The sequence below is a fragment of the Periophthalmus magnuspinnatus genome, chromosome 1 (genome assembly GCF_009829125.3).
Source record: "Periophthalmus magnuspinnatus isolate fPerMag1 chromosome 1, fPerMag1.2.pri, whole genome shotgun sequence".
In the NCBI taxonomy this organism is placed as follows: Eukaryota; Metazoa; Chordata; class Actinopteri; order Gobiiformes; family Gobiidae; genus Periophthalmus; species Periophthalmus magnuspinnatus.
The window spans coordinates 32,227,040-32,248,937 of record NC_047126.1 but is presented as its reverse complement, the minus strand read 5'-3'; the positions used below and the strand labels follow the sequence as shown (position 1 = coordinate 32,248,937).

The following is a 21,898-nucleotide window of genomic DNA, read 5'->3' as shown; positions in this document are numbered from 1 at the left end:
CTTCACATTTCTTACTTGGATCACTACTTTGTAATTCTATTGAGTAATATTACTTTGAGGTACTTTGAGGAAAGTCTTACTTGACTGTATTTTTTGTATCCACCTCTGTCCAGTTCAGACAGGTCTAGCTGATGATTTATTTATTCCTTGAAATATGTTACCTTTCTATTACTTTTTCACCAGACATGTGCCAGCTCTTGATAATACCACACTTTACTCCTCTCTTTGTGTCATTTAAACATGAAGTTTGACAATATCCTCGCCGAGGTGAATGGTTTTGGTGGATTTCAGATCAGGACTATGCTCTTGCTTGTCATTGCTCGAATTACTTTACCTTTTCACTTCATTTTAAATAATTTCATTGCGGCTATCCCAGGACACCACTGTAATGTCACTGCTTTGGAGGTTAGTGATGCTTTCTCAAATTTATCTTTGGCTCAGAAAATCAAGATTGCAATTCCTGTCCGTGAAGATGGAGAACCAAACTCATGTGAAATGTTTCCAGAGGCACAATATTCTTTTTTGTTTAACTCTACAAATGTAAGTAGTTCAGTCACGGTGCCATGTCAGAATGGATGGGTTTATGACAAGACCACCTTCGAGTCTACCCTGGCCACTGAGGTAACCGTGCTCATCTCTGAGACATAACTTTACATACCTATACGTATCTATATTTCATTGTGTGTTATAGTGGGATCTTGTTTGTGACAACATCAGACTTAACAAAGCCATTGTTACAATCTTCTTCACTGGAGTGATGCTTGGGTCAGCGATGTTTGGCTATCTCAGTGACAGGTATCATCCTCAACATGTTTACCCCGGGTTGTTTGTGTTTTCATATAATCAAAGTCATCCAATTTAATTTCTAGATTTGGCAGGAAGAAAACACTTCTATTGTCTTACATTGTTGCCGCCACATTTGGATTTGCAAGTGCATACACCAACAATTTTGCTACATTTTCCATAATGAGATTCTTCACTGGATGTGGGCTGGCAGGCATCAGCATCATCACTGTGGTACTTTGTGAGTGTCACATTTTTTTTCTTTTTTTTACTGACTTTTTTTTTTTCATTGTTGAGTTCAAAATGAGATTTATAATACTTCCAGGTATTGAATGGGTGGACATCAAACATCGAACATTAGTGTCTGTGATTCTGAGCTTGGACTGGAGTCTTGGGATGATTTTGTTACCTATTATTGCATACTTTGTGAATGACTGGAGGAATCTTATCGCTGCGACAACAAGCCCACTGCTTATGGCAATAATTTGTTTGTGGTAAGGCTCAAACACTCCCCAATAACTTCTCTTTCATTTGTTTTTAAGCACGTACTTATTTAAACATGTAACAATAAAAAGGACACAGTAGATAAAAGTAGGTTTTATACACTTTACAAGATTCATTAAATTGAATGGATTAAAATTCAATGAAATATCAAACATTTCCTTAAACTCTTTAAATGACAGTTCTTATCTGTCATCACAGGGACATGTGAATATTGGCTCCACCCTTCAGAGCCCGGGGCGGCGCCAGAGTAGAGGTTGAGTGGGGGGCTTGAGGGGGGCCTTAGCCTTCCCCAGAATGGTCCTGTCCCACTTTCATAACACATCCAATCTTGAATAAAAATGTTGAAAATGAGACTCCAATAAAACAGAATTCCACATTAGCTTTTATAAATGACTACAGGAGCAAACTATATTTAAACCTGTTTAAAACAGAAAACATCTTAGAGGGTGGAGAGTGCGCTCTACTGTTAAAAGGCTCTGGATTAAAATATTAAGTGAGCCCCAACATTGAAGACGTTAGCAGCCCCTCAGCTCCTCCCTATTCACAGACTTTATCAAGCGCATCATGTCACACATTTTGGAACTTGAAAATTATAATGAGTATTGTGTCTATGGTATAAATTCTTACAATATGGGTGAACAATATAATAAAAAAATATCACAATCACAATTTTCTTGGAGCCAGATCATGATTCAGGCACACTTTCTATTTTCAAAAAAGTTTTTTTTTATTGTATTAAAAAATAAATAAATCAATATATTCCTGACTGAGAATGTCACGACACGGCTCTATGAAAACGTGTGTCTGATTGCAGTGACATTTAAAGTGAGAAATATTGCAGGTGGGTCCCTGAATCTGCCCGATGGCTCATCAGCAATGGGAAGGTGAAGAGGGCTCACTACTATCTGAGCCGGTGCGCTAAAGTGAACCACAGAGACAAGTTTATGTCTGAGCTAAATCCAGAGGTAACACTCAGTTTGTCTTTATCTGTGACAAAGATTATCATTCACATACATTCATTTTCATTTCAAGGCTCTGAGCAAAGTAATTATCGTTGAAGATGAAAATAGAAAGTACTCCTATGTGGACCTTGTTAAGACCCCCACACTGAGAAGAATAGCACTGTTCACTGGAATTGTGTGGTTTGTACAAGTCACTAAGAAATGAGTGAAATCTAGCTATGTGATATTCTGAAACTGAGTTTTTGTTCCCTAGGTTTGGACTGGCTTGTAGTTATTATGGGATCAGTCTGAACATAGAAGGTTTTGGTGTAAACCTTCATCTGACACAGTTCATCTACAGTGCTATAGAAGTTCCATCTAAACTGCTGGTCTTTTTCACTGTGAACAGAGTCGGCCGAAGGTTCTGTCAATCAGGAACACTCACTATGACAGGACTGTGCATATTCATCAACATGTTTATACCCAAAGGTAGAATCCAAAGGGGCCATATTATGTATGCAGGTTTCTAATCTATGTTATAATTTAGTTTCCTCATCACAAACAGACCTGGAGTTGTGTTTTGTTTAATTCACACATGTTTAACACACAAATCCTGCATATTTAGGCTGAATTCTTCTCTCAAAGAGAAAACACTCTGTTCCACCTTGTGATGTCATGTGGTAATACAAGACACTGTGTTTTTAAACTCCATACACCTTCACCAGAATCATTTGGATGATTTCAGCCACATTTCTACTGAACTGAACTAAATGTAAAGCTGTTAACTTGAAAACTACAGCTTGAAGGCATCACAAGATGAAACAGAGCATTTTAAGCTTTGGAGATGTGGACAGACTAATAATAAAGTGCTACTCAAACATGTGTCAATGAAACAAAACACAACTCCAGGTCTGTTTTTGAGGAGGTAACAACATTATGACATGGCTAAAAGCTCTCGAGAGTCACTGTTGTGTAATATCGAACCTTTAAAGAATAAATTAACAAGTGTTGTTTGATTGCAGAGAAAGGCCTGGTTCGCACTGCATTGGGGGCACTGGGAAAGATGTTCTCAGAAGGAGCTTTCACATGTGTGTATTTGTTCACAACAGAACTCTACCCCACTGTTGTCAGGTCAGTGGCATTTTCTATGTGCATTTCAAGTAAAAAATGAGTAAAGAATAACCACAAGATTATATATATATTTTACACTTACAAATTTCATCTTTCACTTACAAATATTGTTTTCCACTTACAAATATCATTTTACGTTTTCAACTTTGTAATTTTACAAGTACAAATCTGAAAACTATGCTTTCATGAGTTTTTAGACATGTGTTGTGCCAATTTTGTCTCAAAACGATTTGCAAGTCATGTGATTAACGGTGTGTTATTCATGCTAGGTCCCGCCCCTTGTCTGACAACATTCACACATCCCATTCGCTCCACCCCTTCTATGACAGTCATGGAATTCATGCTAAGCCATGCCCCTTTTCTCGTGCGATTTACGCTAAGCCCTGCCCCTTTTCTTGTGCGATTCACGTTAAGCCCCGCCCCTTTCTCTGTGACAGTCATGTGATTCGTGCTAAGCCTCACCCCTTTTTGTGTATGATTCATGTTAAGGCTTTTGTCTGCAACAGTTGTGTGATTCATGCTATGCCCTGCCCCTTTTCTCGTATGATTTACAGTAAGACCGCCTTTTTCTCTTCAACAGTCATGTGATTCACGCACGCCCTTTCCTTTTTGACAGTCGTGTGATTTATGCTAGGCCCCGCCCCTTGTCTGACGATATTCACATATCCCATTTGCACCGCCCCTTGTATGACAGTCATGTGATTCATGCCTAGCCCTGCCCCTTTTCTCGTGGGATTTATGTTAAGCCCTGCCCCTTTTCTCGTGCAATTCACGTTAAGCCCCGCCCCCTTTCTCTGTGACAGTCATGTGATTCGCGCTAAGCCTCACCTCTTTTTGTATGATTCATGTTAAGGCTTTTGTCTGCAACAGTCATGTGATTCACGCCTCTTTTCTTGTATGAGTTACGCATGAGACCGCATTTTTCTCTTCAACAGTCATGTGGCGCTAAGCCCCGCCCCTTTTCTCAGTGACAATCGTGAGATTCACACTAAGCGCCACCTCTTGTCTCATATGTTTCACGCTAAGAGCGCCCTTTTTTGTCTGCAACAGTCTTGTGATTCATGCTAAGCCCCGCCCCTTTTCTCTTCGACAGTCATGTGACTCATGATAACCCTTTTCTCTGATTTCGTTCATGCTAAGCCCCGCCTACTTTCTCTGCAACACTTGTGTGATTCACTGTAGGTCCCGCCCTTTTTCTTTGTGACAGTCATTTGACTCATGCTAACCTTTTTCTCTTAAGTCAATCACGCTAAGCCCTGCCCTTTTTCTCTGTGACAGTCGTGAGATTCACCCTAAGCCCCACCCCTTTTCTCTGCCAAAGTTGTGTGATTTGCGCTAAGCCCCGCCCTTTTCCCCTCTTATGACAATATGACAGGGACTACTTGAGTAATTCTTGCGCATTTTACACATTGTTGTCTTGCAACAATTCCGGGGTGGACTCAGAAGTAGAGGACCTTACTTTTTGATGTTGATGTTGCTGTAGGTATGTATTTATGTGTATGTGGCTGCACTAGTGATTAATTAGCTCATCTGGTAAGTCATCTGACTTTCACATGGGGGACCTGGGTTGAAACCCCACCTTGCGAACAAACTTGGCTTAGGATGAATTACACTCGTTTTAGAAAAGGGGCTTAGCGTGAACCATACGAGGGTGGGGAAAAGGGGCGGGGCTTAGCGTGAATCATATGAGGGTGGAAAAAGGGCGGGGCTTAGCACGAATCACACATTTGTCATAGAGAAAAAGAGCGGGGTTTGGTGTGACACAACAGTTGCAGAGAAAGGGGGTAGGGCTTAACTTGAATAATACAAGAAAAGGGGTGGGGTGTATGAATCACATGATTGTCATTGAGAAAAGGGTCACATGACTGTTGCAGGGGAAAAGGGTGGGGATACCATGAATTACAAGCAAAATGGGACGGAGCATAGCATGAATCACGTGACTGTCATCAGACAAGGGGCAGGGCTTAGCATGAATCACACAAGATACATTTATTTTATATATATAAATTAATATTTTATTACTTTATTTATTCCAAGGTAAATTGCATAGATAAAGCCAGTGCGTTAATTGATTCCTTATTTCCATTAATAAAAAAACAGTAGACCCGCCCCCTCGCCCGGGTAGTCCATGATCCACACCTAATTCATATCAGGGACTGCGTCTCTAGAAATAGATAAAAAAACTAAAGTCAAAAGGCAAAACAGCAGTCGTGGCGACATTGGTATACAACTTATTAAAAAGGTTAATAATGCACATCATAATATCACATAAAGGTGATGTACTCTGTGAATTCGGATTAACTCCTTTACTGCATATAAAACTATTTAGCCGTTGCCACAGCAACCCCAGTCCCCTCTAGCCCCGCGCCCTGCTGTTTCAGCTGTCTTGCGCTTATCAGTTTACAAATCAACATTTATACATTCAAACTTTTTGGAACAATTGTACCTTCATACCAGGATGCCAGGTCAGAGGGGAGATAGCATCAACTCCATAACCGGAGATTGGGTACGAAGCCCCAATAAGTAACACACTGAGCAGCGACTGACCATGATCACAGCCTGAATGAACACAAGGCAACCCCGATGCCAGTTACGGAGACTAAGTGAAGTACCATATGAAAGTCTCCTATAAGATGTGAATGCAGCATTAAGAGCAATCCCTACCTCAACCATCACAGAAACCCAATGAGCTGATATACATCCGTAGCAGTAAACCTAGAGATGCTTGGCTATAAGAGCAACCATGGGAGCCGTGAGAAACAATACCCACCATGAAAACGACAGTTTGAGGCTAAAATCAAGGCAGTGTGAAGAGAAGTGAGCCAACTGTCAGAGGCCCAAAGAGGTGCAATGAAAAAACAAGTACCCAAGAGGTACAGCCAGATGCCCATACATGAAGCACTGGAAACAGCCAAACAAAGGCTCCAAGCCTTGGCCAGCCGCCTAAAGAGGTACACACAAGATAATGAAGTCAGATGAATAAATCTTCTGTTCGCAACACAATCAGCAAAAGTTTATGCTCAGTGGCAGGGTAATAACACCAGAGCACACCCACCAAGGCTGGAAACCAAATAGTACTGGAAAGGCATATGGGAGAAGAAGGCATCACATAACAGCGATGCACAGTGGCTGGTGGCTTTGAGAGACCACAGCAACCTCCCTGAACAGAATCCAGACACCATCACTGTGGCAGACATTCAGTAAAGAGCCTTAGGTATGAAAAACTGGACTACACCAGGCCCTGACATGATCCACGCATACTGGCTAAAGAAACTCACTGCTCTCCATGAGCGCCTGGCAGCACAAATGAACCAGCTGCTACGGGATGGGACTAACCCTGAATGGCCAACCGAAGGGTGTACGATCTAGAAGGATCCCACAAAGGTTACAGTCCCATCCAACTACTGGCCAATAACCTGTCTCACCACAACATGGAAGCTCATGTCAGGCATCATACTTGAGGACAGCACAGACGGGCATAGGCAAAGATACCAGGGGTGCCAAACACCAGCTCCTAGTTGACCGATCACTTTGCAGAACCCATAAGACCAGCCTGTTCACTGCCTGGATTGATTACAAGAAAACCTAAATGTTACATATTTAAAGGCCACTATTTTCTGGTCTATGTTATAATGTTGTTTCCTCCAAAATGAAACGCTCACTGCACTCTTCACTACACTAAATGGAGTAGACTACATTACATTGAAGAGTGCAGTGAGCATTACATTGGAGAAACTAAACAGCTACTCCATAAGAGGATGTACCAACACCATCGTGAGAGCTCCTCTGGACCCCAGTCCACCATGCATCTCCATCTCAGACACTAACCACTCCTTTGAAGATAGTGAAGTTCAGATCTTAGGCAGAGAAAATAAATGGTTTCAGAGGAGAGTTAAAGAAGCTATTTTTGTTAGGAAGGAGAATCCTTCCTTAAACAGAAATGGGGGTCTGAGACATAATCTCTCCCGCATCTATAACTCCATCCTCAGACCCAGAACAATGAGAACAATAGCAGGGTCATTAAGGGCTGAATAGGGTAGTCTCAGCTGAAACTGGAGACAATAGCTGTTTACAGTTTCAATGTAGTTAGCCCCTTCCCTCAGATAGATATAAAGGCAGTGGTCACCAGTATTGTGACCAGAACAGAAGAAGCGGCTTGGATGAGCAGCGAAACGTCTTCACTCCTACAAGATTTGTCCAGTTGACAGATTTAACTTCGTTGTTTGCTGTGGATCAGACCTGGACGACTGAGGGTCTACACAGACATCTTTAAATATAAGCACGTTTTTTGTTAACAGGCAGAATGGACTGGGTTACTCTTCATTTATGGCCCGTATTGGCGTGTCTGTGTCACCCATGATCCTGCTCCTGGAGGAGTTCTGGGTACATTTGCCCAGCACCGTGTTCTGTGTGTTGGCTTTTGCTGCAGGACTTGTAGCTGTTCTTCTCCCAGAGACCAGAAATGTGCGCCTACCAGAAACTATTGAAGATGTAGAACAAACCAGGTAATGGGCTAACTTTGATTAGAAAGTGGTTGAAACTGTGGCATAATGGTTAGCGCTCCTGGACCACAACATGCCCCATATTTGAGGGGGCCTTTTGTGTTTTGTTTGTTTGTTTGTTTATGTTGAAAATTTTAGCAAGAAGAATTCAGTTCAGTACTTTAACAAAATAACATCATAACAAAGTCTGCTCTTGGTGCATGGGTTTTCTTTAGCACTAAAAACCTTTTTATCAAAGGGTTCCCTCAAGTCTACGGACAGGATGTTATGAACATGAATAGTGTTAAATAAAGACTTGTAACTGTATGTTGATTATTTTTAGGAAACGGTCAATCTGCACTTTGGATGGCAATTTCTCTTCTTGAAACCCACTATTACCATCAAGACCAATCAAAATGACTTTTGTAATATGATGTAAACTCAGATGACATCATTCTGTGGACCAATAATATTAATACAGATGGGGGGCACTTAAAATTAATATTATTAAAATGCAGAATTGTGTTGAAATATGGTAACTTATAGGGGTTATCACAAATAGAAATGACAGAATTTACTTTTTGGATATTTCATAGGAAAGTACAATGTTATCAATAAGGAAAAATGTCTCTTGTCCCTCATATAGGACTGTGACATCAGTAGTTCAATAAAACTGCTTGGTTACATCACTTGTCTCTTATGCATTCATTCTTCCGTAATAATAATCCATGGGATTTATATAACACCTTTCAAAACACCCAAAGTGCTAACAGTACATTATTCATTCACTCCACAGTACTAACCTTGGCCTAGGCCTTGCTTAGCTTCTGAGATGTGATGAGATTGGACATAGATCTGTAGGTATTTCTACATAGCTTTCTTTCTCTGACATGATTTGCAGATTCCGTTTTGCCCAAGATAGAGCCTGACTTGACACTGTCTGTTAGAACCGTTCCACTTCTACAGTACAAAGGGTCATGGAAGTAAAACAGTATGGCAAGGTCCCTTGTTACTTGTCTGGGTCAATATGTGACATATTGATAATTTTTAACATCACTGACTTACTGGGCTGTGCATGTACAGTTGAGCATCTTTAAGGTGCAGCTCAGGATAAAACTCAGGATAAAACATATTTGAGGAAGCAGCACTAGGCAGGCGTCATGGTGAAGTTTGAGGACCTTCTTGGTGATATAAACGGCTTTGGGAGATTCCAGGTTCTGATCATTATAATAAGTTTCATTGGTCGCTTCACTATGCCCTGCCACTTTATGCTCAATAACTTCATCGGGGCAGTTCCCGCTCACCACTGCGACTACAGCTATTTGGACCAAAATGAAAGATTTAGGAATTTAACTCCAGTGCAGAAATTAGCTGTTAGTATTCCAATGGGAAATGATGGAAAACCAAGTTCTTGTAGGATGTTTGAAGAGCTTCAGTATCATCTGCTGTTAAATTCTACAAATATGAATTACTCTGGTGTCTCCACTGTGCCTTGTTCTCAAGGATGGATTTATGATAACACGACCTTCAAGTCTACTCTAACTTCACAGGTGAGATCATGTTTACTTCTCCTGCTAATAATATGCAGTACATATATTTAACAAGATGTCTGTGTACTCCCTCAGTCGTCCAGGTATGATCCATAGTAAAAGAAAAATTCAAATCTGTAACTGGACAAAAGGTTTTAGAGTGGAGACTTTTCGCTGCTCATCCAAGTCACTTCTTCAGTACCATTTACGTTATGTTATGCTGATATGTTAAACAACCATTTAATTAGTAGATTAGTAGGGCTATACTATTGCTGTGTCCTTGGGCAAGACACCCACAGTTACACAAGCAGCTTTTCACCATGTTATAATGTTACTACTTTCTCAGAAACATACCTGGAGTTTGAGTAATTATTTATTATTAACCTGTCTACATCTCCAAAGCTCTAAATGCTCTGTTCCACCGTCTGATGTCATGTCATAGTAGCTTTCAAGTTAACTGCTACCATTTACTTGCAGGGTTTGTGTGTTAAACATGTGTGAATGAAACAAAACACAACTCCTGGTCTGTTTGTGATGACGAAACAACATTAGAACGTACATCTGAAAATAGTATAATATGGGCCCTTGAGATCAGACTAACTAAACAATTATATTTTAAGATAACAGTTAGATTAACAGATTAACAGTTTTGTTATTGTTGTTTTTACCAATTTTTCCTCCAGTGGGACCTGGTGTGTGATAAAAAAGGGAAGAACAAGGCAACAGCTACAATCTTCTTTATCGGAGTTATGTTTGGGGCAATGACCTTTGGCCTTTTAAGCGACAGGTAACATGGATTCTCATCACTGAAGTAAATGCACGCAGTACACGTGTAAATCATCTGTGTATGTGTATGTTTGAGACTGGGTCGGAGGATCCCTCTGCTCTTGTCGTATGTGTCTGGGATGCTGTTCGCTGTGGCCACTGCCTTTTCCACAACCTACGTCATGTTTGCAGTGCTGCGCTTCTTCACTGGATTTTGCATCACTGGCATTGTCATTGTTTCAGCTGTCCTGAGTAATTACACAGTTTTCCACACAAGTCTCTTACACACAGTTCATGTTGTTTATTAGTGTGGTTTTTGTTCCAGGTGTGGAGTGGGTTGATATTGAACACAGGAAATTGGTGGGAGTGATCGACAGCCTGTCCTGGACATTTGGGAACACAGTCTTTCCGCTCATTGCATACTTTGTGACTGACTGGAGATGGCTGATGATAAGTGTGACATCACCTGTGCTCTTAGCTATTCTCACCTGGAGGTACGACTTTTATTTGATCCCATGTTTCCTCATGTTTTAATCATTTCTAACTGATATACAGCTATAGAGCATGATGTCATTGGGGAACATGCACACAGACACATACACACACACACCCACACACACACCCCCACACACATACATATATACACATGCTCACACACGCGCACACACCCCCCCACACACACACACCCCCACATGCTCACACACACAGACAGATACACACATGCTCACACACGCATACACACATACACATGCTCACACACCCCTGCACACATACATACACACACACACACACACACACACACACACACACGTATACACACATACATATGCTCTCTCACACACACACACACACGCACACACATCTTAGACATCAATGAAATATATTCAAACTAATAGGTTGTAGGTATCTGTACTTTACTTAAGTACATTTTAAAGTGTATACTTGTGACTTTTACTTCACTACATTTCTTTAGCAAAACAAACAAACAAACAAAAAACAATAACAACATTTAAAGCTGTATTAGATCTCAAAATCTGTGTGAAGTTTTTACTTTTTACTCTTTAAGAACTCTGGTTTAACACTCTGGCTCTGGTATCTATACTTTTACTTAAGTAACTTAAATGAGTACTTCTTCCATCGCTGTTCAGATGGATGCCTGAATCTGCCAGATGGCTCATAGCTAATGGGAAACTAACGAGTGCACAGAAATACTTGAAACAATGTGCCAAAATGAACAACCGAAACGAATCAATCCACATGGTAAAGCCAGAGGTAGGTTCATATTTATATTTTGTGCACAGTTTATAGGCAAATATGTGTTAACTTGACAAAAAACATTTCATTTCAGGCACTGCGGTGTATAGTCGTGACTGAAAGAAGAGACCGCACCTACTCCTACCTGGATCTCATACGAATCCCAAAGCTGAGGAACCTGGCCTGTCGCACTGGTCTATTATGGTCTGGACTGTGTATACTCTTGCACTGTGATGTTATTACTAATAATTCAAAATACTTTCCAGGTTTTGTGTCGCAATTGCATTTTACGGCATCAGTTTTAACATCACCGGGTTTGGCCTCAACATGTATCTAACTCAGTTTACCTATGCGCTCATTGAGTTACCAGCCAAACTCTCTGCATACTTTTTATGGGACAGGATTGGGAGACGTCCGGTTCAAGTGGGTGCACAGTTTTTGGCTGCACTTTGTCTTGCTGTCAACATTTTTATCCCAAGAGGTAACTAATGTAAAATACTGCTGGGTTTCAGATGATCTCACAACAGATTATAGGTCAAACATATTTAATACAGATGGGAGCAGCAAAAGTAACATTATTAAACACATTTTTGTCATAATATAGACAGCTCTTGGGGCTAGTCACTGGTAGAAATGAGCAAGTTTAACATTTATGCATTTACTTTTTGAATATTTCATGTCAAGCTGAAATGTTATTAATATGGAAAACTGGCTCTTTTTGTCTGGCTTTTTTTCTTTGTATATTTTTACAAATGCCTTTCCAGATTAGAATAAAAACTTTTCAGTCATGTTAAAAGTGTAGTGGAGTAGAAAGTACAGATACTTGCTCTCAAATATAGTAAAGTAAAAGTAAAAAGTATACACAGCTAACATTTATACTTATTGCACTATGTTCTTATCTACGTTATAATGTTGTTTCCTCATCACAAACAGACCTGGAGTTGTGTTTTGTTTCATTCACTCATGTTTAACACACAAACCTGCATATTTAGGCTGAGTTTTTTTCTCAAACTGAAAACACTCTGTTCCACCTTGTGATGTCATGTGACAACAAACACACAAAAAAAGAAGTGTTCCACTGTGTTTTTAAACTCCACACACCTTCACCGGAATCATTTGGATATTTTCAGCCGTGGAATTGTCAATCTCTTCTAAACTAAACGTCAAAAGTAGCTGTTGAAAACTATCACTTCATGACATCACAAGGTGGAACATTTAGAGCTTTGTAGATGCAGACGGACTGATAATAAAGGGTTAATCAAACATGTGTGAATGAAACAAAACACAACTCCAGGTTTGTTTTTGAGGAGGTAATAGCATTATAACATGGCGTAAATCTCACAACTGTTAATTTTGTGTAATATAGGACCTTTAAGTACACTACTTTAGTACTTTTCAAATCTGAATGACTCCAGTTCATTTGCATGACTAAGTGCAGTGTTACATGTAACTATTCTTTCAGACATGGCTGTCATTAGAACTGTGGTGGCAGTTATAGGAAAGGGATTTTCCTCTGCTGCTTTTGGCACACTTGTGTTGTACAGCTCTGAGCTTTATCCCACTGTGTTAAGGTAAGAAGAGCTTCCTGTTCAGATTTAAAGGTTCACTGTGTAACTTTTCTGCTGGAGGGTCCACCAGCTGGTTGTCTCCAGGTAGATGTTATTGCTTTGCATGGGATATTTCACAGTAAGGCATTATGCTTATCTATCTCCATGGAGCCAAGAGGGACATACGCTCCCAGTCCCAGGCTAAATTACAGGTCAGAGCTGTGGAGAGGCTAGCCCACTCCTAGTAAGAATGAATGTTTCTTTTCGAAGTATTTTCAAACAATAAAAAAATGTAATTGAATAAATGCAAGAGAGATAATTGTGGGGCATTCCAGGAAACGCAAGACCCTCCACCAAAAAAGTTACATAGAACATCAGCGTATACAAATAAACAAGATGTCTGCTGTGTTTCCAGGCAGAATGGCATGGGTTACAACTCCTTCATGGCCCGGTTAGGCGTGGCGTTGGCCCCCCTTGTCTTGTTACTGGAGGATGTGTGGAAGGAGCTGCCTCAGGTCATCCTGTGCTGTGCGGCTCTACTGGGAGGGCTGGTGGCAAGATCACTTTCAGAGACACGCAACAGGTGCCTCCCAGAGACCATAGAAGATATTGAAAAGTACTGGTAGTAAAAAGCATCTGTAACAGAGTAAAACGATGCACCAATATGCACAGCAACTTTAAATATGGGTGCATCTTCCAATTCGTGTTTTTTCTTGGTTTGCTGAGGGCCAATGTTTTTAGTGGAACAAGACTTGTACTTGAATACTTATAATAATTGGTTTTGATTCCCACTGTGAGTTTTAAGTTGACAATAATGATTTGAAATTTTGTGCTTCTCATACTTTCTTACAGCTTGAGATGATTTACTTTCTCATTTTTGAAAATAGACTTTGTGCTTGGTTTTAGTCTTAACATTAACTTCAAATTGTAAATCAGATGTTACATCCAGACAGTTGTACTTTTACTTTAGTACTTTCCCCAAAAAACATTCTCTTACATGATTGATTTGATCTGGATTGGATTGAAATACTGACCCGATATTTTTGTCTTATAGTAAGAACTTGGTGTACAATGTTTGAGAACCCGGATTCAGGATTATGTAAGGTCAGTTGTAAATGTAACAAACAATGTTGCCACACTTCATTTAGAGAACTTTATTAATTAAATTCAGTCACTTCTTTTTTCATATATTTTACACCTTCAGAATGTCTAAACAAAATTAGAACTTTAAGTCTACCACAATTATGGTTTGAATGGGAAATTTATAGTACAGTTTATTATTCAAAATGTTTCAGACCTTACCAAGTGAAAGCACTTAATAAAAGAAACCTGCACAAAACAATTAATGACTCGGCGCAATAAGGAAAGTCATTTTTGATGTTCCTATGTTTAAACAGCCAAGCTTACCTAGGCAGTTTATTTCAGCATTATATACAATTACAGAAATATTGCTTATGGGATACAGAAAATAAAATATAAAAAGAAAACAAAATACAGTTACAATGATACAGAAGATCTAAAACTATGGTCAGCAAATTTCCCCAGACACATCATGGCTAATTGTGTTCAGTACTGAGAGTACTCTTTGCACTCTAGTTTGGCAATGATTCTCTCTAGCTGTCTTTTAGCTTCACATTGAGGGAAGTTACTCATTTCGTAGTACTGAGGGGCAATCTTAACCAACCTGCAGAGACAGAAAAGAAAAGTTACCACGAATGACTAATAATAGAGGGATATATATCAGAGGTATAATGCAGGGGCAACTCACCATTCAGGTTTGATATCTGTGCAAGTGCGGATATAGTTCTTAGTAGTGAGGACAAACTCATTGTAGAGCACCCACTCAGGCTTGTGGTCTAGAACTGTGGATGGGTGCAACTGGACCACCTGGTTGTCTTTAACAGTGAGATAATGTCCTGTGCGCTCCAAATGAGCTACCTGTACATAGATGAGATGTTAATAAGCGTCGACTCATTAAAACAGCAGCCCTCCCACCCCCTCCATCTAAACAGTGTGCGCTGACCTGCATGAAGTATCCAGTGCAGAGAGCTCTGCGGATGTTGATGTAGTAGTCTCTGCTGGTGAACTCAGTGCTACGGCGAGGCAGGTTGAATCGATCCATAATACGGGAGAGCTGCTGCCTAACGTTGTCAGCAGACATCAGCGAACGGTAATTTACAAAGTTGTCATAGCACCACTGGTTAGCCTCGTGGTCTGGAAAAAGCAAACAATACATTTATTTTAGCAAAGTGAAAAATTAAAAACATATTTGCCATCACCTTTAAGCCAGGCTTACTTTGTTTGAAAGCATGATAGACATTGAGCAGTGTCAGGTGGTCTCCATCGATGTGGGCAAACCTCATCTTGGACTCATCGGCAGCCTTCTTAGCCTCCGTGGGGCGGACAAAACACTGTGGGACTAAACAAGGTTGGTATGGGCCCCAACAAAGCCGCCCATAGTGATGAGTCAAACATTCATAATAAACACAGAAAAGCCTATAATGCTAGGCACTGGGCACACAGTTGGGTCAGAGCACTAGCAAAGGCGATGTCTGATTATTTTCTCTTGGGAAATCACTTTCTCAAAGTCTTAAATACTAAACTTGCACATTTGCTAGGGTTTCAGTACCATATGAAAATTGTAATATAATGTATGTTACCATCATCATCTATAGAAAAAATCTAATTTGAGAAGTCTACTTGAATAAATACTAGAGGTATCAAGAAGGCTTCTCTCGATTGTTTAAAAACAAGAAAAAAAAGGTTCTAACAAAATAAACTATACTCGTGGCCTAGAGGAAGATGTCAGCCCAGTCACGGGCATTACCTGACAGCATAGCGGTGATGGACAGAATCTCATTAGAGCAGTTAAACTCGCAGCTGGCGATGACCATCTTTGCCAGTTGAGGGTCTAAAGGGAACTCCGCCATCATGGAGCCCAGTTCTGTCAGGTCACCATCGTCGTTAAGAGCAGCTAAATAATTCAGCAGCTCGAGTGCCCTCATCAGTGTCTCAGGTGCTAAAACAAAAACAAAAATTCAGAATGCGTCAAAGATACAATGAAAATTAAACATAAATACAAAATGGAAAACCAGACTTACCTGGAGGATCCATGAAGTCAAAGTGAACAAGGTCATCAATACCTAGTTTTTTCAGCTGCAGCACAACTGAGCCCAAGTTAGAGCGAAGAATCTCAGGATACGTGTTGTCCTGTGATCAATGTTGCACCACATTAAAATATGTATTTGTTATTTACACAGAGTTTGTTAACAAAACATGACTTGCCTGCATCTCTGTTTTATAGGCCTTTTCAGTGTAGAGTCGGAAACATTTGCCTGGGCGGGTTCTACCAGCTCGTCCTGCCCTCTGCTGGGCAGAAGCTTTACTGATGGCTGTGACCAACAGGGACTCAACTCTGATTCGGGGATTGTACACCTATACAACCATTACAAAACAATGCAGGGATTTAACATCCAAAAGTTGAAACAACAAAAAAAATTAAAAATCAATATACAGAAAGGGGGGTGGGTGGGTGGCAAGCTACCTTTTGTTTGGCAAAACCGGGGTCTATCACAAATACAACCCCATCAATTGTCAAAGATGTTTCTGCAATGTTTGTTGACACCACAACCTGAAAAGGAAAAGCACAATGTAAAACAAATGTGCACAATTAATACTGTATATACTGAAGTTAATCCACCTACCTTTCTTCCTATTGCCCCATTAGGTTTTCTTGGTGGCGGAGGTTCAAAGATCCGTTGCTGCTGCTGTGGTGGCAATGTAGAATACAGTGGAATGATTTTAATATCACCAACTTCAGGTCCCAGATCATCAACCTCACGCTTGATCCTTTTGCAGGCCTCATCGATTTCCTGGCAAAAAGCAACATTTACTGACAGTCACTTGACAAAGACATAAACATTACTGCAGTGTTGGTCTGATGGCTTACCTCTTGACCAGTGAGAAACAGAAGGCAATCTCCTTCATCTTCCTCACACATATGAATTTGGATGACTGTGCGTATAGCTGCCTCGAGGTAGTCCCTCTCTGGCTCAGGTGTGTAGAATATTTCTACAGGATGTGTACGACCAGGAATGGTCAACAGAGGGCAGTTATCAAAGTAGACTTGAAACTTGCCAGCATCTAGTGTTGCGCTCATAACAATAACCTAAAGAGAATGCATAACAATAAATCATCTTTCAGATGTTTGAGAATTATAACGACTTTGTCAACTGAAATATACCTTTAGATCCGCTCTCTGGCGCACCACCTCCTTAAGTACACCCATCAAGATATCTGTTGCAAGGGTTCTCTCGTGAGCCTCATCCAAAATGATGACACCATAACGCTCCAGCAGGGGATCATTCATAGCCTCTCTAAGTAGCATACCATCAGTCATGTACCTGAGGAAAAACCACGTTGGATGTCAAATTCATAAAAATACATATATTGTCAGTAAAATATTCTTGTGTAATACAATACAAATAACATTTTACTTCAAAATAGTCTTAGCAGAGCTGCAGTCTTCAAATCTAATGGAGTAGCCCACTTCCTGACCGAGCATCACATCCATTTCATCTGCGACTCTTTGTGCCACACTCATGGCGGCCACTCTTCTGGGCTGGGTACAGGCCACTGCTCTCTTAGGACCAGGCTGGCCTCTCACCATATCCACACACCACTGAGGAATCTACACATCAACACAATAGTTTACAGTGAATAGAATAATTAAAGAAAAAGACTTCTAAACAGAATGATTCATTAAATGGTAACCTGTGTTGTTTTTCCAGATCCTGTTTCTCCAACAAGAACAAAGCTCTGGTGACGTGTGATGATGTCATTGAAGCTTTCCTTATATTCCCATACAGGTAGCTGTAACCTCTTCTTCAGGATTTCATAGTAACGGGGTGTATGAGGCAGGTTTGTGAAAGGGTTTATCTGCTGGTTCACAGCCATCTGCTTGAGGCCAGGCAGACTGGGGCCAGTACTTATGGAGGGGGCACTGGGGGGCTTCGAGTCTCGCTCTCGATCACGCTCCCTGTCCCGGTCTCTGTCTCGGTCCCTGTCCCTGGAACGATCTTCACGGTCTCGATCACGGTCCCTGTCTCTCCTGTTAACAAGAGAAAACACAGAATTACACAGATAGATACATTGATAATATCTTTTTGAAGATATGCAAAGCTTAAATGACTAAATTGGTTGTAACAAAAAGAGCCCACTACACAATAATATGTTACAGCCTTATTGGTAACATAAGGTAAGTAATAATAATAAAATGATTGCTACTGTTATTATTAACAATAGCCTGCTGAGAACTGGTGTCCTCATATGTGGACAACACATTTTGGGTTGTCTAGGCCACAATGCAAATTTCTAGAAGAAGAATAACAGCATACAAGAACAGCAACAATGCAAATATATATATATATATATATATATTCATCTTTTAACAGTTTAGAATGTTTAGAATATTTTATTTCTATTATTATTATTATTTTTCTTTCTGCTCCTGTCAGCAGCTCTTCACACGAGACACATTGTTCCAAGAGGCACAATTGCATTTACATTCAGGACAAATGTTGCTGTGCTCAGGGTCATAATAAATAGTTTTTGCAAATCATTATTCAAATGTTTTATCGACATGATTAAAATGTCCACATATGAGATTTGATTTACATATTTTTTTCTCAGAAACTACATACCGGTAATGTAAAAAGATAATTCTTTGTATTTAGACTCATTAGGTCCCAGTCAGCCCAAATAAAAAAGATAAATTAATAAAGCAGGTCATGCAAGAGCTCCGGTCTCAGGAGGTTAATGCATTTAATTTATATTACGCTTTCCCAGAAATTCGCTTTTACAATTTAGTGCATTCTTCACGCCACACTCACTATTATAGCCATAGCTGCCCTGGGGCAAAGAGACGGAAGCTGCCACTCTGCGCTATCAGCCACCAGCCAACCATCTTCCAACACTCGCGCGCGCGCACACGCAATATTCAATCTAGGCAATGTGACTTGCCTAAGGAAAAAAGTAGGTGCTGCAATGAGTAACGTAAATTTGAAAAATAATGTTTGGAAAGCTTTTTTTCGGATGACTTCCCTGGTCTCAGAGTGAGCCTGTGTTCATCAGGTGATAGTTGCTGCTAGCTGCGACCACACGTGCCTCAACGCGCTGATGCTACAAGCTGCTAATGCCGCCTTTGGAAACATTCCTAAACCTCTTCAGCAAAAGGACGCAGATCGATTTATAAACCACAGATGAAAGTGCCTATGACATGTATTTGTACCATGTTATTCGCGTGTGAGTCAAAAACACATTTTGCAGCTGTAGTTTATCTAAGGTGGCTATTAGCCAAGGAAACCAGTACCGAGCTAACAGGCAGCTAATGTTAGCTTCGCATGTCAACGCAGACAATATCACTAAAGAGGAGAGACTTACCCATCTGAGCGCTTCTTGCTGGAAAAATAATCATCTCCCAAATCCAGACGATGTCGTTTGGACATCTTGGAAGGTATGTTATCAAGAATAATCGTAAATGACCGGCCGATCTAAGAAACTATTATGTTCCTGGTTCCTGTCTGCAGCGTCTCCTTCTCGCGCTTTCAGACAGACTCACTTTGACTACTGCCCTCTGCTGGCAGCACACCGCCACACTCCCAAAACACAGAGAACGCCTCTTTTGTGACCTCTTCTGGTCAATACTGTGAACTACATAAACTACATTAAAGCAACTACATCAGAGGCTGTTTGAGCAGCCCAAACCGCTTCATATGTAACTGCAATGTGGGCAAATATTATTGAACATTACTATTGTTATTATGTTTTCAATCGTGAGTAAACGGTGATTTTTTTTCTTCATATTCAAAATGTGTTTATTGATATTTACTTCAGAATGGTCAGCAGCACTGGTTAAACCTATTCACAGATCTGTCAACAAGCTGCAGCAGTCTATAGCTCAAGATTTGTATAGATTCATTGCACACTTGCACACACTCTATTGCACACTTCTCAAGTCCATATTTATACAAAGATACACTGCACTATCTGTGCCTGGTTGTTAGGGAGGAGTGGCAGGATGCATGTGGAAGCGATATGTGTGTGTGTGTGTGTGTGTGTGTGTGTGGGGGTGTGTGTGTGTGTGTGGGGGTGGGTGTGTGTGTGTGTGGGGGGGGGTGCATGTGCATGTGGGTGTGGGTGTGCGCATGTGCATGCGTGTCTGTGCATGTGTGTGTTTGTATGTATGTATGTGTGTGTGTGTGTGTGTTTGTGTCTGTGCATGTGTGTGTGTTTGTATGTATGTGTGTGTGTTTGTGTCTGTGTGTGTGTGAGTGAGAGAGAGAGCGAGAGCAAGAGAGAGAGGCCAATGAATGTGTTGTTGCAATGTGCACAATGTGTGTGAGTATAAGAAAGAGAGTAGGTGTGTGCGTGTTTGTGTTTGTGTCTTTGCATGTGTGTGTGTTTGTATGTATGTGTGTGTGTGTTTGTGTCTGTGTGTGTGTGAGTGAGAGAGCGAGAGCAAGAGAGAGAGGCCAATGAATGTGTTGTTGCAATGTGCACAATGTGTGTGAGTACAAGAAAGAGGGTGTGGGTGTGTGCGTGCGTGTGTGTGGGGGGGTGTGTGGGGGTGTGCGTGTGTGTGTGTGGGAGAGAGAGGGAAAGAGAGAGAGACAGAGAAACTAAAAAGAGGAGGGGTAAAATGGGCTTGAGTGTGTGAATGTGTGAGATACAGACCAACAGCGAGACAGGCAGGAGAGAGAGACAGAAGGGAGTGGAGCTTCAATGTGTTGTGTGTGTTCAGATCTCTCTGTGTATGTTGCTGTCACTGCTATTGAATAACATAAAATAACACAGTATTTTTTGTCACAGATGATGTTTTTTTTTTTCCAGCTTCGTTATTAACATCTGTTTACAGTTGGGGTAAGACACTAAACTACAGGACATTTGAACTGGTTTTACACAACATGGATCTTAGCGATAATGTCAATGTTAGTGTCCTTGCAAAGATAGAAAGACATGGAAAGAGTGGGGAGGGGTGGTGAAGTGTGTGTGAGAGTGTGTGTGCTGCGTAGGAGGGAATGTGTGTGTCTGTGTGTGTGTGTGTGTCCGTGTGTGTGTGTGTGTGAGTCTGACAGAGATCTAGGGGGAAGGGAGTGTGTTACTGCAGTACAATATGTGCGCCTCTGAATGAAAGGGAAATGAATGCACTGCGTGTGTGTGTGTGTGGGGGTGTGTCGGTGTGTGTCTGTGTGTGTGTATGTCCTTGTTCTGTGTGTAAGATGGGGAGTGTGTGTCTGCAAAGGCTGCATTCTGTAGGTGTGTGTCTCAAAACGAGCTCAGGAGCTCGTGTTCTGTTTGAGAATATAATCATACACACACACAGATTCCAGGCTCAGTACTGGGGCTGAGTACTATGCACTCAAAACAAGCCAAAAAACAAAACAGAAGAGTTACAATTGTGAAGTCTGCCCAAAGAGATGCTCCCAAACATAGCCCTTTTGGAAAGAGAGCCCTTTTGTTCAATTCAAATCTTGCACAACTACCAGGGGTTTCTGTACGATGCAGCAGACCATTTAGGACAGCAGAAGAACATCCTGTGGTGGCTTGTAGTCCTGGTGTGTTGTTTTGGTTTTACCTTTTCCACTAAACATTCTCTCTCTCTCTCTCTCTGTAGGCACTGCCTTTAAGATGTACTGCGTATGCTGTAACACTTGCATTACATTGATTGAATGCCAAACACCCAAATAACTTGAGGAGCAGGTTATGGTACATACAGCATTGGAGCCATGGATAATTGGAGATGTTAAAGCCTATTTATCAAAGAATGTAAAACCCAAAATAGATAACAGAAAAACTTTGCAGTTTAAGTACATCGGATGCCGTGCTCAGCAGGGCATCTAGCAGAGCTAATTTGCTGACCTTGTCCCAAGACATTGTGTTAGGCAGTGATGGGCTCTTTTACA

General features: G+C 40.8%; 3 protein-coding genes across 3 annotated transcripts; 2 read left to right on the top strand and 1 right to left on the bottom strand.

The window, feature by feature from the left end:
* The first annotated feature begins 240 nt into the window (after window positions 1-240).
* LOC117370360 (solute carrier family 22 member 7-like) lies at window positions 241-13,564 on the top strand. The gene is made up of 19 exons (XM_033965766.2): window positions 241-621; window positions 692-795; window positions 870-1,024; window positions 1,109-1,277; window positions 2,129-2,252; window positions 2,320-2,429; window positions 2,503-2,717; window positions 3,251-3,359; window positions 7,658-7,864; window positions 8,184-8,223; window positions 9,055-9,213; window positions 10,053-10,156; window positions 10,232-10,386; window positions 10,460-10,628; window positions 11,283-11,406; window positions 11,483-11,592; window positions 11,655-11,869; window positions 12,851-12,959; window positions 13,351-13,564. The coding sequence occupies exons 1-19, from the start codon at window positions 241-243 to the stop codon at window positions 13,559-13,561; spliced, it is 2,970 nt and encodes a 989-aa protein (XP_033821657.2). The 3' UTR covers window positions 13,562-13,564.
* LOC117370351 (solute carrier family 22 member 7-like) lies at window positions 8,990-10,528 on the top strand. Its single transcript, XM_055224368.1, has 3 exons — window positions 8,990-9,390; window positions 10,053-10,156; window positions 10,460-10,528. The coding sequence occupies exons 1-3, from the start codon at window positions 9,001-9,003 to the stop codon at window positions 10,473-10,475; spliced, it is 510 nt and encodes a 169-aa protein (XP_055080343.1). The 5' UTR covers window positions 8,990-9,000; the 3' UTR covers window positions 10,476-10,528.
* A 510-nt stretch (window positions 13,565-14,074) lies between the features above and the next one.
* Window positions 14,075-19,552, bottom strand: dhx15 (DEAH (Asp-Glu-Ala-His) box helicase 15). The gene is made up of 14 exons (XM_033975916.2): window positions 19,377-19,552; window positions 17,709-18,045; window positions 17,432-17,625; window positions 17,179-17,338; window positions 16,885-17,103; window positions 16,640-16,807; window positions 16,480-16,566; window positions 16,221-16,370; window positions 16,037-16,145; window positions 15,763-15,954; window positions 15,232-15,354; window positions 14,959-15,149; window positions 14,704-14,873; window positions 14,075-14,619 (listed from the first exon to the last, which is right to left on the bottom strand). The coding sequence occupies exons 1-14, from the start codon at window positions 19,439-19,441 to the stop codon at window positions 14,502-14,504; spliced, it is 2,283 nt and encodes a 760-aa protein (XP_033831807.1). The 5' UTR covers window positions 19,442-19,552; the 3' UTR covers window positions 14,075-14,501.
* Window positions 19,553-21,898: the final 2,346 nt, after the last annotated feature.

What these genes read in the sequence shown, in the direction of transcription:
- LOC117370360 (XM_033965766.2), top strand. Translation starts at nt 241, where the DNA reads ATGAAGTTTGACAATATCCTCGCCGAGGTGAATGGTTTTGGTGGATTT. An exon ending in CATCATCACTGTGGTACTTT is followed by an intron (nt 1,025 to 1,108) that starts GTGAGTGTCACA and finishes TAATACTTCCAG; the next exon opens with GTATTGAATGGGTGGACATC. An exon ending in GAAGATGTAGAACAAACCAG is followed by an intron (nt 7,865 to 8,183) that starts GTAATGGGCTAA and finishes GATTATTTTTAG; the next exon opens with GAAACGGTCAATCTGCACTT.
- LOC117370351 (XM_055224368.1), top strand. Translation starts at nt 9,001, where the DNA reads ATGGTGAAGTTTGAGGACCTTCTTGGTGATATAAACGGCTTTGGGAGA. An exon ending in AGTCTACTCTAACTTCACAG is followed by an intron (nt 9,391 to 10,052) that starts GTGAGATCATGT and finishes TTTTTCCTCCAG; the next exon opens with TGGGACCTGGTGTGTGATAA.
- dhx15 (XM_033975916.2), bottom strand. Translation starts at nt 19,441, where the DNA reads ATGTCCAAACGACATCGTCTGGATTTGGGAGATGATTATTTTTCCAGC. An exon ending in GCCAGAGAGCGGATCTAAAG is followed by an intron (nt 17,104 to 17,178) that starts GTATATTTCAGT and finishes CATTCTCTTTAG; the next exon opens with GTTATTGTTATGAGCGCAAC. An exon ending in CATCACCGCTATGCTGTCAG is followed by an intron (nt 15,355 to 15,762) that starts GTAATGCCCGTG and finishes AACCTTGTTTAG; the next exon opens with TCCCACAGTGTTTTGTCCGC.